Source organism: Coccinella septempunctata, chromosome 7 (genome assembly GCF_907165205.1).
Source record: "Coccinella septempunctata chromosome 7, icCocSept1.1, whole genome shotgun sequence".
NCBI classification, from domain to species: Eukaryota; Metazoa; Arthropoda; class Insecta; order Coleoptera; family Coccinellidae; genus Coccinella; species Coccinella septempunctata.
The window spans coordinates 1594613-1612613 of NC_058195.1; the positions used below are offsets into that span (position 1 = coordinate 1594613).

Here is an 18001-nt window from a genome sequence, read left to right on the forward strand (position 1 = left end):
CATTGTAGATTTTGGTGTAGAAGTTATTTTCACATTCATCCTATGCCTATTATTGATAATGTTTCAGAATTTATCATCAATTTTTTCTCTTTCTTTATTCAGCGATCAAGAAACAAACAAATCATGGAATCCGGAGTGCTTTCTACGGATGTCATGGAAAGAAGGATTTCATAGGTGAAGTCTTCGACAATATCATCCCCAGGTAGGCAATTTTGATTAATTTGTCGTTGGTGTTCGAACACCTATATCTCAATACTTCCAACTGCTTCAGTTTGTCTTATATTCGGGCGGAAAAAAATTTCGGACCCTCCGTTTTTTGTCAAGTGCTATCGGTTCGGCCGGAACCATAGACGATCGATACCGCCAACCATAAAAATGCAGACTCGACGGTATCTTCCCCAACGATCTACCCTCATTCGAGTATCTTGGGTTAAGTCAGCGAGAAATTTCATTTATGCAGATTCGATTTCTATTCTGCGAGATTTCCCGGGAATATGCAAACGCGGTTTGAGAGAAAAGATTCCCTTTTGTGTCAGGGAGACGCATTGATGAATTCATAACGATTCACCTATTCGAAATAGCTCGATTGATCAGATATACAGGGTGTAAATGAACGGCTACGAAAGATTAACTCACATTTTACACTTTTTCTGGTTGAAATTCAATGTTGGGGCCAATATTGAACGCTAATTTAATAAGCCCGGAACTAACTGTAGGGTTAACGTCTAATTTGCTCTTGGTGCTGTTTCAATACTGTCATTACTAGTTGTTTTTGCGAATAAGTTGCAGTTTTCTTTGATGCAACAGACGACGACCAACATTGGCTCCAACTGAGTAGTGGAATTAATGTATGTGAATTAAATATCAATAAATAAGTTAACGGCATGCAGACAATTATTGAATTCTGAAAAGTACACCTCCGGGCAGGATTTGAACCCGCGCCCCTTTGATTGCCGGTCAAGTGCCCTTCCCAACTAAGCTACCAGAGGTCACGGAACCGTACTTTTTCGGAATTCAATTATTGTCTGCATGCCGTTAACTTATTTATTGATATTGGCTCCAACGTTGGGTCCAACATGTAGGGCAGGGTGGGTTAGTGTTGACGTCTTCTCATTTAATCTCGGGAAAAAGAAACCGTCCTTTACGGCGTTATCGATGCAGCTCCAATTCTTCCGGTCGGAGATGAAAGCGAGTAAAGTAAATAAACGTCAAGAAAGAAACATCCCGTCTAATTAATTCCCCAAACCGAATTACGACGTCACTTTGTCCGAATTGAAATTATGAAAAGGCGGCCGCGGTCGTCGAGGCCCCAGAGGGCGGATTATTCCGCGCATTAAATTCGTTTAATGAAAAATCCAAAGTTTCGAAAAACGCGTCGCGACTTTGGGAACTCGGAGAGGAGCGTTCGCTCTATCTGCGCGTTTCTCGATTCGTTCCTGTTTTTTTTTTTTCGTTTGATCTCCGAGCTTAGAATTTCGTGGACCGTTGCCTCCGGGCGTCTGATACTCTCGGATGGATGAGAAACCGAAGGAATGAATTGAATTCTATCCGAGACATCGATATATTTAATGATTTCGTATGGGAGTGGAAGTCGTAAATATGCGAATGTAATAATTGTGCCTGCAGAAGGTTCAACTTTCAGATCTGTAACTTCAAAGACGAAAAAGTTACGAGAACTTCTCGATGTCGTTAAAATTTTGCTAATATCTTAAAAACGAAAGATCGTAGGAGGCTACGGTTTTCACCGTTCTTTGTTTCTCTGAAAATGAGCTAGGAAACGTCACATGGCTTTCGCTCTAGCTCTTTCCTCACTGGACATCGAATTTGAGACACCCTGTATACTTATTTCATGGACACGACAGGGAGGAGCGCAAAATGGTCTATTTGGCAAAACTGTCGCTTATCGCGCTCCTAGAAGGAAACCAAACGAAAATTTCGGTACAAAATGTGAAGTTATTTTAAATAATCTTCTCTTTAACTTTACCTTTTACTATTATACAGGGTGTTCCTAAATTGAACGTACAAACGACAAGGGGAGATTCCTCAAGTGAGTTTAAGAAAAAAAAGTCCCGTAAACACGGGGTCGCAAACGTTTCGTTTTCGAGATACAGAGTGTTGAAGTTTGAATTTTTTTCAAGTTTTTTTCTCATAGTATCTACACTTCACAAGATATTCAACTGAAATTTGGCATAGATATTACATTTTAGAGTTCTCACCACGTGACATGGCAATTTCGATAGAAGATCTACAGGGTGATATTTTTTCTGGAACCTGCCACCTGTTCTTCTGCAGAACTTTTTTTTGGTGAGCAACTGTTAATTTGAAAAAATGTAAAAAGAAGCTTTGTTCTTATACTAAACTTTTCGGTCTCTTGTAGTTTTGTCGTATCTACCAACGATTTCGAGAAAAAAAATTTTGAACGATTCTCTCGAAATCCTCGTGAAAATCCAAATTATGATGGGAAGGCCACTTTGTGCTCACAAAGTGGTGAATGAATTCAGTGTAAGTTTTTATGGAAATTTTCCTGATCTGTAGCGATGATTTATAAAGATTCGATAAACTCGTATAATCAACACAAAAAATGTATTACAACAAGAAACGTAAAACATTTTTTCAAATTAACAGTTGCTCACCAAAAAAAAGTTCTGCAGAAGAACAGGTGGCAGTGTTCCAGAAAAAATATCACCCTGTAGATCTTCTATCGAAATCGCCATGTCACGTGGTGAGAACTCTAAAATGTAATATCTATGCCAAATTTCAGTTGAATATCTTGTGAAGTGTAGATACTATGAGAAAAAAACTTGAAAAAAATTCAAACTTCAACACTCTGTATCTCGAAAACGAAACGTTTGCGACCCCGTGTTCATGGGACTTTTTTTTCTTGAACTCACTTAAGAAATCTCCCCTTTTCGTTTGTACGTTCAATTTAGGAACACCCTGTATATCGATACGCCACTGTTAACGTAACTCCAACATATTGGGAGAGCTCCTCAGTGGCGGAAAACGTCAATACGACAAATTAAACCGGAGTTAAAAGGTTCGCATGTCAATCGTTCGTGCCGATTCAACAGAGACACCCCATAACTTTTAATTTGGTAAAGGTATCGACGACTACGGTAACATTCCCGACGACAAAATCCAATTCCCGCATCGTCGATTTCGTATACACGACGCGACGACCCCTATGATCGCACACACACTATATCCATACACGAGAAATGACAAATTAATTCTTCTCTATGACCGCCAGTCACGCGATACGTACGAGCTGAGGAAACTGGGTCGTTGCGGCCGAACGACGTGTGTGTTTGTGTTTTCTCGCTCCGTTTATTTTTCCCGATTGATTCGCCTGCAAGTTCAAACAAGATAAGATTCAAATGTTTGCCGGAGATAAACGGGAAGGAGAGGATTTCTGAAATTCCGTGACGGAGATACCCATCTTGCCGGGAGGTTTTGGTCGTGAATCAAAGGAGGAATTTGATATTTCGTATTTTGGGAATATGAGGGTAGCCATTTTTTCTGTTTTGGTGCGGCTCTGCTCGGAGGAATCTTGTTGGTTTAGGGAGTTTGGTGATGTGTAGGTTACAGGCGATATCTGACAATCTGTGTATGCTAGAAAGATTGGAATAGACTAAAATGATTGGGATTCTCCTCCCAATTGGATACATGTATCAAAGCGAACCTGCAACGTCTCTAGACCTTTCAAAATAAATGTTTCTTCTAGCTCTGCAAACCAGACCTCCACAGCTTTTATAACCTCCTCGTTGGAAGAAAATTTACGACCTTTTAAACTTTTTTTCAGTTGAGGAAAGAGATGATAGTCGGATGAAGCGAAATCTGGTGAATAAGGGTGGTATTCTAGTAATTCAAACCCTAAATCACGAATTTTTCGAATGGCAACGTGAGATTTGTGTGCAGGGGCGTTGTCCTACAAAAACAAAACACCTTTGGATAGCTTTCTGTGTCTTTTCTCTTCAATTTTTTCCCGTAGAATGGTCAGTAATTTCGAATAGTAATCTCCGGTTATTGTTCTACCCTTATCCAAGAAATCAATCATGAATACTCCATGGCAATCCCAAAAAACTGAAGCAAGAACTTTTCCAGCAGATTTTTGGACACGAAACTTCTTAGGTCTTGGAGAACCAGAGTGTCGCCATTCCATCGATTGTTGCTTTGTTTCTGGATCGTAGAAATGTACCCAAGTCTCATCCATAGTAACAATTCGGTTTAAGAAGTCTACATCGTTTTCAAATCGAGCACAGATCGAACGCGATGCTTCTACCCTTGCACGCTTTTGTTCAACATTCAAACATTTGGGGATCCATTTTGCAGCAATTTTTCTCATGTCCAAATTGACGTGGTCTATATGATTGACGCGTTCTTATGAAGTATTCAGTGCTTCAGATATCCGTTTTAGCCCAATTCGACGGTCTGATAAAATCATGTCATGAACTGCATCGATATTTTCGGAGACTGACACAGAAACTGGCCTTCCCGACCGGTCATCATCTTCAATGGAAAATTGACCTCTTTTGAAGCTTGCATTCCAATTTTTCACGGTCGCATACGGAGGACATTGATCACCAAGGGTATTAAGCACATCTTCGTAAATCTGCTCACCTCTTAACCCTTTTAAATACAGGTACTTGATGATGGCTCGATACTCCAATTTTTCGATTTTCACAATTTCGGTGGACATCTTCTTTCTTTTGATTCATTGCGTAACTCTGGTTTACTTTTTTGACCACAAACGTTACACTGACACTTCTAATGAGTTATTGTTCGTTGCTGTTGTAACGCAATATTTTTTTTATGCATGGAACTGATCTAGGCTAACTAGATATCATCCTCGTGCAATTAACGATGCATAAAGTGGATAATATTCTCACTTCACTGAACGAAGTAACCTCCTAATTTCAATAAACATAAACACACAATCCTCTTCTCTCTTCCTAAACGCACATTCATCCTTCAACCGAAGGACCACACATGTAGCGGTCAGACTAGAAACCCTTCCAGTACCTCCCTGGCACGGAACCGTCGTCTTCCCGTAGATGCTAGGCTGCCCCGGGGCTCCGTAATTTATTACAGATGCCCCCGAACCCGCGTTTCTTATGCCCCGAGCACACGATAGCCCCTTTATCGTTACGCGATTAATAGGTGTTAAATTTTAAGGGCGCGTTTATAAAGGGGCGTGCGGATAGAGATACGTTCGGATAGCCAGAAAACGTGGTGTAATTGTTTTCTGAAGTGCCCGGGCATCGTCGTGATTTACGCACCTGTGTATTAACGGGGTGAGATAATGAAAGGGTTGCCGATATCTGCTCAGGAACCTTCTCGGAGATGACGGGGTCGAAGATTCGATAAATATCTGATTACTGGTATCGGGGAAGTGCGTCGGAATTTTTAATTTGTGAGAGGGTATCGTTTCGTGTAATAAAAGCGGATCGGGCCGCCCGAGGGAGTTTAATTTGGAGATGAGAGGTGTTTTATACGGTGCGAACGTTTCAAAGGGTTTGAGATTTGAGGTGGGAGGGGTTATTTTGTCGGGGAATCTTGCTTCTCCAAGGATGTTTCAGAAAATTTCTACGAATCTAGAACCAGCTCCAAGTAAATGTGGATATACGGTTTTATTTATCTTCTCTGAGTTACATAGTACGTAATTATTAACCACATACGTTAGAGCATCTACGTAAAAAGATCTATTTGTCTCCCTTTCTTATAGATAGATGCAGTTTAACGTCAGTTTGACAAGAATGAGGTTAGCACACATCACAGACAGGGGTGGGTAACCGAGGTAGTACCGATTCAACTTATATTGCGTGATTCTTTGACTCTAAAGGAACACTTTTTTCCTTTACCATTTTTTCCGAATCGGCTCGGTTTAAAAGATACAGGCTGTTGAAAAACCATAGAAAAATGTTATTTTTAGTTCTATCTCACAAACGGTTTTATCTAATGAACTGAATTTCGGAATATAGTTTTTCATTTATTCGATGAATCTTTTTCGAAAAGAAGATATCATCCACGTCTTCCAGTTTTCTCATTATGACCATTACGTACCATAAAAATACCAAAAACTCGAAGAACCCAACTCTTGACACTAAGTTATACGCTATCCAATGAATATTTGAACGTTTTGTAAAATAAGAGCAGTCTACATATTTTCTCGTATAATGCGCCGTTTTAGAATAATTTGACGTTCAAAAATTAACAAGTATCTGTGAAATCCGAAAAATTGGGTACTTTGGCTAAATACAACTCTGTTCAAAAGATTCACAGATGTGTAGTGTCACAGATTTAGCAAGTTATTCAGGAGGTAATTTTGTTTTCTCAGGGGTGGCACAGCTCATTATGAAAGCATTAAAATGGCTATATCTTTTTATCAGGGGCGAATCGGAAAAATTGTGAAAAAGTGTTTCTTCTGACCTCAGGAATCTACTGTTGAAATATTTTTACGAGTCAAAGACTCACCCTGTAAAGCTATCGAAAAGTTGCATCTAGTAGTTATAATTTCGTCAAATTATTGAATATATTTCATAGGATTTCATGGAATACATTATAAGTATAAATGGCTTCATAATTACAAATAATACAATCTGGATATCCCACAAAAGATGTCTCATAAGAACCGTGAAACCCTCAGCCGACCCTGCACTTCCCCGACAACCCCCAAGAATACCTTCATCTCGCGTAGACATACAGGAGGTCCGAAAACAGACACCTGGTCACGTGCCACGCCCAGCGGAAATGATTCATTTATCGTCGATTCGTAGTATACATACACCTAATATGCTAAATATCTGGGAGTATACGGGACCACGTGACAAATAGTCTATTTTGTAGGCCGTTAAGGGGGACAAACTGGCAATTTTCGAAGATCGAGTTACGTCCTTTGTGCCGCAGGCCGCTGTTTGTACAGGGGGTGTCTCCTTGAATATTTTAAAGGGGGCGACGTGTATAATTTGCGCCCGAAGATGACGGATTGTGATTCGAATGTTTTTACGACGGGCTATTTTTGCAGCTGTGCGCCCAAATTCGAACGATAAACAATGATCAGCATCGCGTTCAGGAGACAAAGGTCGGCTCTGATGATGAGCCGAGAAGAAACGACAGATGTGACGGAAAGACGACAATCTAGTGCCCGAAGGAATCTTGATCTGGGTTTGACAGAAAGTCTTTTTAAAGTCATTCGTAATGTGATATCAATATCTTTATTATTTTGTGGGTTTCATGAATTTTTCATTGCCCGATCAACGACATGACAGACACTCGATTTCCAAAACGAAATCGCCGAGATCTTTGCATTTTTGAATATTTTGAAGGAGAATCAATCGACAATCATTGAATGGACGTATGTAAATCATAATTTGATGCGAGAATGATATTCTCAATGCTCCTGACTGAATTATCGATTGAAAACAAATTGTCGTTTATTCGTCAATCAAGCGTTGATTCCCCGATCGAGCTTTATGAAACCGGGGGTTGTACTTCGTAGAAGGTTCTTGAGGGACAGAAATTCGGAAAAGTTGCCTAGGAAACTGGGAAAATCAAGAAAATCAAACGAGATTGACACTTGCTGTCTGTTGACAGTTGACAAATGAACACGCTCCAATAGAATTGATCTCAATATCGATTCAACGTTCCTAAAGTGTAGCATTTCGGTTATCAGTTTATAAGTTTCAGTGATCTTTGATCAGTGCATTAATTATACTGCTTCACAAACGTTAAGGAACGTTACCAATTCTTGTAGGCAATTAAATTATGAATATAGAGTCTTTATAAATGATTTCAACATCGCAATTGGCTTAAGATCATTTTGTGCTGCTCCTCACTGAAGGGTGTTGAACTAAATACATATCGTAGACTTTTAAATTTCTCGGTTACCAGGATGTTACAATCATTTATGAAGGATAGTGTGACTATTCATATCAAGGCTTAAATTTTAGTCATAGATTAGTTATCGAAACAGGAAACTTTCTACCAACTGTCAAGCATCGAGAATTATCTCCTCAAATCATGTTTCGCTCTTAAAGAATAACATATCAGATAAGGCAAATCGTTATGAAATGAATTTCATGATTATCGAGGCCACCAACACTACTTTTGCTCTAGAGTCGAACTGTACCACCCACTGCGATCGGTTCTAACCTCACTTTTGTCAAATTGACGTTGATTTGTTTACATTTGCGCTTGGTGAACGTCAAAAATCTCAATTTTCTCGTGCTTTTTTTCTTTTTTTTACGATCTGGCCGAAGGTTATGAACTTTGGGCGAGTGTTCAAGAACGCTTGAAACCATATCTGTCGATGGAGGAATGATTTTTTTTGCCGCGTTCGGCAGTTTTTGGGTCCAATTCCCGGCGGCGTTTCCAGAGCGGTCGTTAGAATTAAAAAATCGTTAAAACTAACGTCCGTTCCTGTTCAGTTTTATTGCCGCCGAGCATGGGGCCCATTAAACGGCACAGTTGATTTTACAATTTCAATACGGGGGAAATAGGTGTCGTCGCTAACAAACCCATAGGTCCCCATGCTCATTATTTCATATTACAGAGCAGGCCGTTTCGTTTTACGCTCCGCGTTATTTGTACTTGCAAACCTCGGTGCAACCGGCTAGCTCGCTGGGTATCGGATTTATTAAAACGTGTAAACGGATACTTGGCGTATCTGTAGGATAATATGCGAGCGTTGTTTTTCGTTCGGTCGTTTTGGTACGGTAAACAATGGGCTTTTTCATTAATTCGCATATAATGTATCGCGTTTTTGTATACCGGTTCGGTACGATTTTTGCGTCGGGTTTGTTAGGTGGCCGCGTATTGTCAAGGCCTTCTTTGTATGCGGCTTTCGGAGCGTCTCTAGGAGGGTTTCGGAGGAAACTGCAACAGATAGAACCGCCGTATTTGTAGCGGAACTTGGAACTGGAATTTGTGATCTGCAAGCTCAACGTCAATCTACTCTCCAACAAGAATCTGATCATACCACAATTTGAGGGTGTTCTTAGGCTCTCATTTAGGCCCACTGCGGATTAATCTTATGTGCGTTAACAGTTAAGATAGATCAGATAGATGTATACAGAAAACCGTCGCAAAATACCTAAAAATTCAGGCATTCTCCAGTTTACCACCCAAAAACTGTCAAACAGAATTTAACAGATACCTGAGATTATTACACCTTATTGCTAGAGAAAAGGGAATTGTTAAACCAACGCCAAAGTATTCTAATTTGCCCAGTGGAAACAAGTAAATTCCCATACTTTCGTCTTACTTTTTTCTCCATTGTCACACAATTCTCAATTCAGTGTTCTCAACATGCTCGATCGTTTCTGGTTTAACATAGTGTCACGCGAACAAAATAAACTGCAAGTTCTAGGTGGGCAGTTCTGTCACCTTTACGTGATCTTACGCTACCTGACAACTAATTAAGAAATACTTTCACGTCCTATACTACTTCAAAATGTACTCTGGTGGATTCTACCAGTTTTCGGCTATTTTCTCCAGAATGGAGAATTCTATTCTCGTTGTTTTTCCGAGACGAACCGAAGAGTATCAATTCGGTTGTTATCCCAATATTTCAAGACGAGCCGTCTCGTCCGACACTACAAAAACAACATCGTCCCTTGACGTGTGCGTCTGACATCGATTCTTCCCGAAACCGATACGGCCAATATTTTGAAATCAGTCGATGCGTAAAAATAGAACGGAGAAAAGACGAGAGGGCTCTTCGGTGCACGGATGAGCCCAGCTGTTCTACCTAACCAGGCCATTTAACACGAATAATAATGGTCTATTTTAGTGGGTCCTTTTGACGATTCGCACCTTGGACAGGTCCCTACCCCGAGAGATACATTGTGCGAGTTTTGTCACAATGGCTTTACGGGTTTTCGGTTTCTCAATGGAAAAAGAAGAATGTGAGCGTTGTGGATTTATAGGTATTTTTTCTCAAAGACGCTTGATTCTCACCGGGTTAGGCAAAATTCATCAAACAACTTAAAGAAAAATCTAAGAAGAAGAAGTCTTCCATATAAATGGATAAATTTAAGGCTGATTTCTTGTCAGAAAGTAGTATTTTATTTTTTACCAGCCCTTGTTTCGAAACAGCTGACACCTGAGAAGCAATTTTGAGAAAAGGCAGATATGAATAACAGCTAAAGTCATGTGTTTTCATTTGAAGCCGAAATTCTGATGATTCTTCTGTATTCTTCGAAACTTTTTGGCAACTATTATGCTACTTCAGCCTTTTCAGATGAGCACTTGTATCATTCATTATCTCATTCTTCATGTGAATAAGGATAAATAGCTCCAAATCTTAACTGAATATGACGATTCTTTCCTTCTTCTTCTGATATTTTCTTACGTGGTGGTCATTTTCTGTTACAACCGTATTCTTCTTGTTTTTGATGAGAACATGCTGGAATCAGCATTCCGATTCAACAGTAGGTACACCTGTTCGAACAAGTGCGCCGCATATGCAAATCTAAGACCCACCTTGTATTAATCCACTCAGGAACGCCAGAAGCACCAGCCCCTGCAACTTTGCCATCTTTCCAAGAAATAAAAAACCAACGAATCTCAACGTAACAACAATCACTCTCTCCAATCAGTCAACAGAAGCACACATCGGAACTCTTATCATCCGTTGACCTGCTCCGGGGGAAAAAACAACAACCTGTCAATTTAAAAGCGAAACAACAACGAAACGCAACAAATCACCATCGGAAACTGTCAGCGACTGTTACAGCCGGAGCACATCGTTTGTCTCCGATTCAACTGCTTGCTATTCCCAATCCGGATTTAATTGATATCGCAGAAATTGCATCTAACGGGGCACAGATTAGTCGGACTCATATCTTGCGTGCATCTGCTAATTGGAAAAACGCAGAGTCTGTTCGATACATTTGCGGTCGTCGGCTGATTGCGGCGTTTTTTCGGCGGACCATTCGTTTAGTTTTATCACTGTCATAACGCTGGGTTGATTTTACGACACTTTTATCTCCAGCTACTTTTCCGAACGTCGATGATATAAAATCTGGATCACCACGGAAGATTGTCTTCCTCGATCAGAGTCTACAAGTATCAGATGGACTTAGCTCGGTCTCCGCGATCTATCCGGTGCACAGAGTCGCGTGTCGTTACACGCTACGCGCGTCTATGGCAGTATTGGACTGATCGAAGAGGCGGCCGGGCTAAAGCTGGAACTGAAAGTTCTGTTTAGAGATTTCGCCGGCGCATGGCTCCTGAAGCTCGGGACGATATAGGTGATCTTTCCACCCCCTCGCCTCGCTCCCACCCTTGTTCGGGGCGCTATTATTGCAGCGCTATTTCGCCATCGGGAAATTCTGATGAGGCTCTGGATCTCTGATGCTGGATGCTGTGCAACGTCGAGGTGTACGATCTTTTCTCGACGTCGTCGTCGCTGGGTGGCTTTTTGTATAGGTACGCCAAGACGCTCATGGGACGTCGGTTTCGATACGTGACGACGTCGAGCCGGTGCGACGGTGCGTGGTCGGTATTCTTGAATATTCAGGGATGCAGGAGGACGTCAGGTTGTCGGAGGAGTGACGTGTGAGGTGATAAGTGGCACTGCAAAGGCGTAAACAGGGGAACATCGAACGTTCGGTACGATAAAGGGTTGTTTCTGTCAAGGTGGAGAAAAGAGTGATGTTTTGACAGTTGGGAACATAGAGCAGGATTGAATACTTGAGGAGTAGAGGAAGATTGAGGAAAGCTTCTTCATAAGCACTCTGGATTTTAGCTTGAACCTGGCTAGAATCCGTTTGGTTAATTTGGCCGAAATTGTATTTTCAAAGTAGAGCCTAACTTCCGAACATCCTTACTAATACATGTTATGGATGTGAAAGTCTGTATGTTTGTTGATTTATTTGGTTGTCCATTGTCCGATTTTGATGGAAATTTCTCTTCATGTATAGCATTTATTCGAAAAGGTTTTTGTTTGAAATTCACTCCTATGCAGGGTGTCGCTTTGACTCGTACAAATATTTTAACAGTAGATTCTTGAGGTCAAAAGAAACACCTTTTTCCCTTACCATTTTTTCTGATACCGGTTCGATAAAAAGATAAGGCCATTTTAAGTTTTCATAATGAGCTGTTTCACCCCTGAAAAAACAAACTTACTTTCTAAATAACTAGCTGAATCTGTGACACTACACATCTGTGGATCTTTTAAACAGAGTTGCATTCAGCCAATTTTTCAAATTTCGGCCATTTTTCAATTACATCAAATTATTCGAATACGGCGCATTATACGAGAAAATATGAAGAATACTTTTATTTCACAAAACGTACAAATATTCATTAGATAGCGTTCAACTTAGTTTCAAGAGTTGGATTCTTTGAATTTTCGGTATTTTTATGATTCGTTATGGTCATAATGAGAACACTGGAAGACGTGGGTGACATCTTGTGCTCGAAAAAGATTCATCAAATAAATGAAAAACGATATTCAGAAATTAGATTCGTTCGATGACATCGTTTGTGAGATAGAACTAAAAATAACATTTTTCATGTTTTTTCAACAGCCTGTATCTTTTAAACCGAGCCGATTCGGAAAAAATGGTATAGGAAAAAAGTGTTTCTTTTGACCTCAAGAATCTCCTGTTAAAATATTCGTATGAGTCAAAAAGTCACCCTGTATAATGAAGAAATGACGAAATATTCGATTTTTGTCATAAACACGCCGTTAAATAAAGCCGTTGATTCCACGCTTTTAATGGCGGGCGTTGGTGAACTATAAGAGATAGAGGAAAATGATCTTGCACAATTTAGTAGAGTTCAAAAAGTTCTATTAGAAAGGCTGTGATGGCATACGTCTAACTTTCGAGAATTACTCATTTATCTCTGATGAAAAATACTCCTTACAGCATAGTCTTCTAACAGGTATTTAGCAAGAAATGACAGGTTGAAGAAATACGAATTTAGGCAAGAAAAGAAGAATATAATCCTTCGGGATTCCACGGCGACTTGACGACAAATTCCTGCGCGTTTTCCCTACCCCGCACAAAGTTCTGCCGTTTCAGGTATCAAAGCGGGCTGTCATCCATATCATTTACGTACGCATACGAGTCCATGGCCGCGCACACTCTTCATACTTGTACCAGTCCGCATAAATTCATCACTGACAGATTTTGACTGCCGCCGGCGGTTTGTCGGTTTCGGCCGACAAACCGTACACGGTTTCGCTGTTAGATTTTCGCCGTGTTTGCGGCGTACGAATGCGCCGACGGGAGCAAAACGTCAATTAGTCCGACCTATGGCTAATTCGTTCGGACAAGCCGCTCACGTAATCGGCTGATGAACAAACAAATCTTATCGTTCGTTACCGAGTGCCGTACGTGTGTTTCGGTCGCGAAGACACGCGATCCGGTGGTGGGGGGAGGTTGGTATTTTTAATTAGTCCTAATAGGCCGGTCATACACGGACACTCTCGCGTACGAGGTTCGAATGTTACGCGGAAAGCCTACAAAGAACAAGCAAGGTAGCAGTCACTCTGAGTTTTCATTCAACTCGTTTTTCTCTCATCAGTCAGCCTTATTTACGCCGCTATGTCTTCAATAACTAGTTCCAGAGTACTGATAATCTCGCATTCACTCCAGCAAGTTTCTCTACTTACCATTTTTTGCGCTGGCCATCAAAAACCGTCGAAAATCTCCTTTGAAATATGCTCCATGACATTCATGCAGGGACTATGTTTCGTTCCTCTGAGAAAGAATCCGTTAAAATTGAAAAAACGTTTCAAGATGCGAGAACGACACGTCACTGGTCGTTTTGAATCGTGAATGCCCGATTCAATGTTACGCTCATGCCTTTGCGAAAGCATAATCGGTTGTCAGTCGTATCTCTTGGAGTTAGCCGAACTCCGTTGATTCTACTGTTTTATTTGAAGGCTTGGAAACCGCGGAGGGGAAATTGAATTGATATCTACCAGTAGGTGGCGCTGGGAGACTGCTCACCTTCAATTCTGTCGAGGTTCGCGTTGTGTTGCTCCAATGAGACCGAAACCATGAATCTGTATTAATTTCGAGAATATCCATTGTTTGTCGACTTTTTACACGCCCGCTTCGCACGAAGCTATATAGCCCTAGGACAAAAAAAATGACGAAACGAAAGTGGAACGCATCCCCGACACGAGAACAGCTGTTTCGAGCGCTGTAAACAATGGACGGCGATCCAGGTGGAGGCGCCTAATTGAAACAAATGGAGGAGGGAACTTCGCCGCGCGCCTAATGGAAACAAAGTTTTTTACGCCGCGTAAAATTTGAATGGGTGTAAAAGGACCCATATACACTTGACGACGCCTACAGACGTCAAACAACGCGATGGAATCCGTGAGTTAGACAGGCTATTTAGGAGCGCTGCCGGCCGGATTATTTACACAGAGGGCCTCTCTTCGTCGAAGAGACTGATTGGCGTAAATTTGTCAGAACGTTTATTTCTTCGTTTTTCCGGCAGTGTTTCATTGTGTCTGCAACTTAGACAACAGCTGCTGGTGGAGACGACGACGCGAGAAAGTGAAGGGGGGTAGTTTTGTTGCATTCTTATCTGTATCTAGAGGGCCAGGACTAGTCACGAGAATCTGCTTGAAAACGCGTCGTTTTGTTTGCTAAGATGTTTTTACAAGCAGTGGTGGTTCATCAAAGGTGGCTAAACATCTTCATATCGATTTTTATTGATCTTTTGGTTTAGTTTAGTTGTTTAGTTCTCCTCTGATAAGTTTCCTTTTTGCACTTCAAATTTTCAGTATTGCTGTATATACCTTGTGGAGAAGTGCTTCCGTATTACATACACACACACACACACACACACACACACTCCCACGCACACACTCGACACTCGGACACACGACACCCGACACTCGACACACACACACACGACACACTACTCTAGACAAACGACATACTACTCTCGACACACGACACTCGACACTCGAAACGCACACCCGCACACACACCCGCAAATCCCTCACACACACACGCACGCGCACACACACTGTACACACAACCCACCCACCCACCCCGCACACACGCACCCGCAAATCCCTCACACACCCACCCCGCACACACACCCGCATTCCCTCACACACCCACCCCGCACACACACCCGCATTCCCTCACACACCCACCCCTCACACCCTACACAGACGCACACCTCACACGCACACACACCCCACACACAAACGCCCCACACACACCCCACACAGACGCACACCACACATACCACACACACACACACACACACACACACACCACACACACACAAACCACACACACACAAACCACACACACACACTCCACACACACATACACACTCCACACACACGCCACACACAGACACACACACACTCGACACTCGACACCCGACACTCGACGCACGACACTCGACGCACGACACTCGACGCACGACACACGACACTCGACACTAGACACTCGACACACTACTCTCGACACACGACACCCGACACTCGACACTGGACACTCGACACTCGACACTCGACACTTGACACTCGACACTCGACACCCGACACCCGACACTTGACACTCGACACACTACTCTCGACACTCGACACCCGACACTCGACACTTGACACCCGACACTTGACACCCGACACTGGACACTCGACACTCGACACTCGACACTGGACACTTGACACTCGACACTCGACGCCCGACACTCGACACCCGACACTCGACGCCCGACACTCGGCACCCGACACTCGACACCCGACACTCGACACTCGACACTCGACACTGGACACTCGACACTCGACACTCGACACTTGACACTCGACACTCGACACTCGACACTCGACACTTGACACTCGACACTTGACACTCGACACTTGACACTCGACACTCGACACACTACTCTCGACACTTGACACTCGACACACTACTCTCGACACTCGACACTCGACACTTGACACTTGACACTCGACACTTGACACTCGACACTCGACACTTGACACTCGACACTTGACACTCGACACTTGACACTCGACACTTGACACTCGACACTTGACACCCGACACTTGACACCCGACACTCGACACTCGACACTGGACACTCGACACTCGACACTTGACACTCGACACTTGACACTCGACACCCGACACTCGACACTCGACACCCGACACTCGGCACCCGACACTCGACACTCGACACCCGACACTTGACACCCGACACTCGACACTCGACACCCGACACTCGACACTCGACACTCGACACTCGACACTCGACACTCGACACTCGACACTCGACACTTGACACTCGACACTCGACACTTGACACTCGACACCCGACACTCGACACTCGACACTTGACACTCGACACTCGACACTTGACACTCGACACCCGACACTTGACACCCGACACTCGACACTTGACACTCGACACTCGACACACTACTCTCGACACTCGACACTTGACACCCGACACTCGACACTCGACACTCGACACTTGACACTCGACACTCGACACTTGACACTCGACACTTGACACCCGACACTTGACACCCGACACTCGACACTTGACACTCGACACTTGACACTCGACACTCGACACTCGACACTTGACACTTGACACTTGACACTCGACACCCGACACTCGACACTTGACACCCGACACTTGACACTCGACACTCGACACTTGACACCCGACACTCGACACTTGACACTCGACACTCGACACTCGACACTTGACACTCGACACTCGACACTTGACACCCGACACTTGACACCCGACACTCGACACTTGACACTCGACACTTGACACTCGACACTCGACACACTACTCTCGACACCTGACACTCGACACTCGACACTTGACACTCGACACTCGACACTTGACACTCGACACTTGACACTCGACACACACACACACACACGCACACACACCCGAAAATCACTCACACACACACACACACGCACGCACGCACACGCACGCACTTGCACGCACACACACACACACACACACACACACACGCACGCACGCACGCACGCACGCACGCACGCACACGCACACACACACAAACACACGTACGCACGCACGCACCCGCAAATCCCTCACATACACAACAACAAGAAACTCATTTCTTGTAATGGGCTATTGTAACTCATCTGGTGGTGTTTAGTATCCATTGTGGATTGTCACCAGTTCAACATGTGTTTAGAAGCCTTAGAACAATTAGTATTGTGGTTAAACGAAGGTTTAACTTTAACCGTTTCCGGGTTTCTCAAAGTTTAGTTGGTAGAGCTATCGTACTAGTGAAAGTACTGTATAAACTCATGGGGTGGAAGAGAAAAAGCTACAGCTGTCGCACAAGATCGACTTGTACTAGGCAGCAACTACTACTATTACTACTACTGCTACTAGTAGGTCCAGAGATTCTATTCATTAACACCGACGCCAGAAACAGAAACCTACGTATGGTTTTCCATTTGCTTTTTTCTTTTTCGGGTTTTCGAGCGTCGAGGGGAGGTTTTTTCGAAAACTTCAAACCAGATTGCGATTTTTCTCGTTTTCAATTCCAAGGGTTCTCTTTTGGATTGTGCTGAAGATTTCACCCATGATAGGTATGTTATTTATCATCCATAATGATGAATTCCTACACAAGATAAATAAAAATACTCTCAGTCGTAATTTCACGGCAATTTCACTCCGCCATCCGTTGCCGCAGACCCTCCCAAGCTCATACCTCGGCCAGAAGTCTCAATTCCGAACGTCTTTTCCGCCCATTAACGACCGGCCGTCCGTCATGCAGATTCGCGCGTACCATTACCGTAACACGCCACGTATAATTCCGACGCGCAATTACAAGTTTCAACCACCTCGGAACCCCCCTTAAGTATATGTGGTTTGTGTCTGCGTGCCAGTGACTGGCAGAAATCGGCGATGGGCAATTTTCGGACCACCCATACGGCCGGAGACGAGCCCGCGTGGGTTTTCCTCGAATGTCTCTGTTATATAGGCAGAGCCACTGCGTAACGGACAGT

At 43.1% G+C, this 18001-nt stretch overlaps 2 protein-coding genes and 1 non-coding gene across 5 annotated transcripts in view; 1 reads left to right on the forward strand and 2 right to left on the reverse strand.

Annotated features, from left to right (window-relative positions):
• LOC123316871 (roundabout homolog 1-like) overlaps positions 1-11162 on the reverse strand; it is a 154552-nt gene extending 143390 nt beyond the window's left edge. The window contains exon 1 of the mRNA XM_044903135.1: positions 10483-11162. Coding sequence (XP_044759070.1) covers positions 10483-10537 — 55 coding nt within the window. The 5' untranslated portion in view covers positions 10538-11162. The remainder of the gene's footprint in view (positions 1-10482) is intronic.
• Positions 1-18001, forward strand: part of LOC123316874 (SID1 transmembrane family member 1-like) — a 39204-nt gene that overhangs the window by 877 nt on the left and 20326 nt on the right. For all 3 annotated transcript variants that reach the window (XM_044903140.1, XM_044903141.1, XM_044903142.1), the window contains one exon: positions 103-202. The gene's annotated coding sequence lies outside the window, so the exon portion shown is untranslated. The remainder of the gene's footprint in view (positions 1-102; positions 203-18001) is intronic.
• On the reverse strand, positions 916-989 carry Trnaa-ggc. Its single transcript has one exon. It is a non-coding gene; the product is annotated as a tRNA-Ala (tRNA).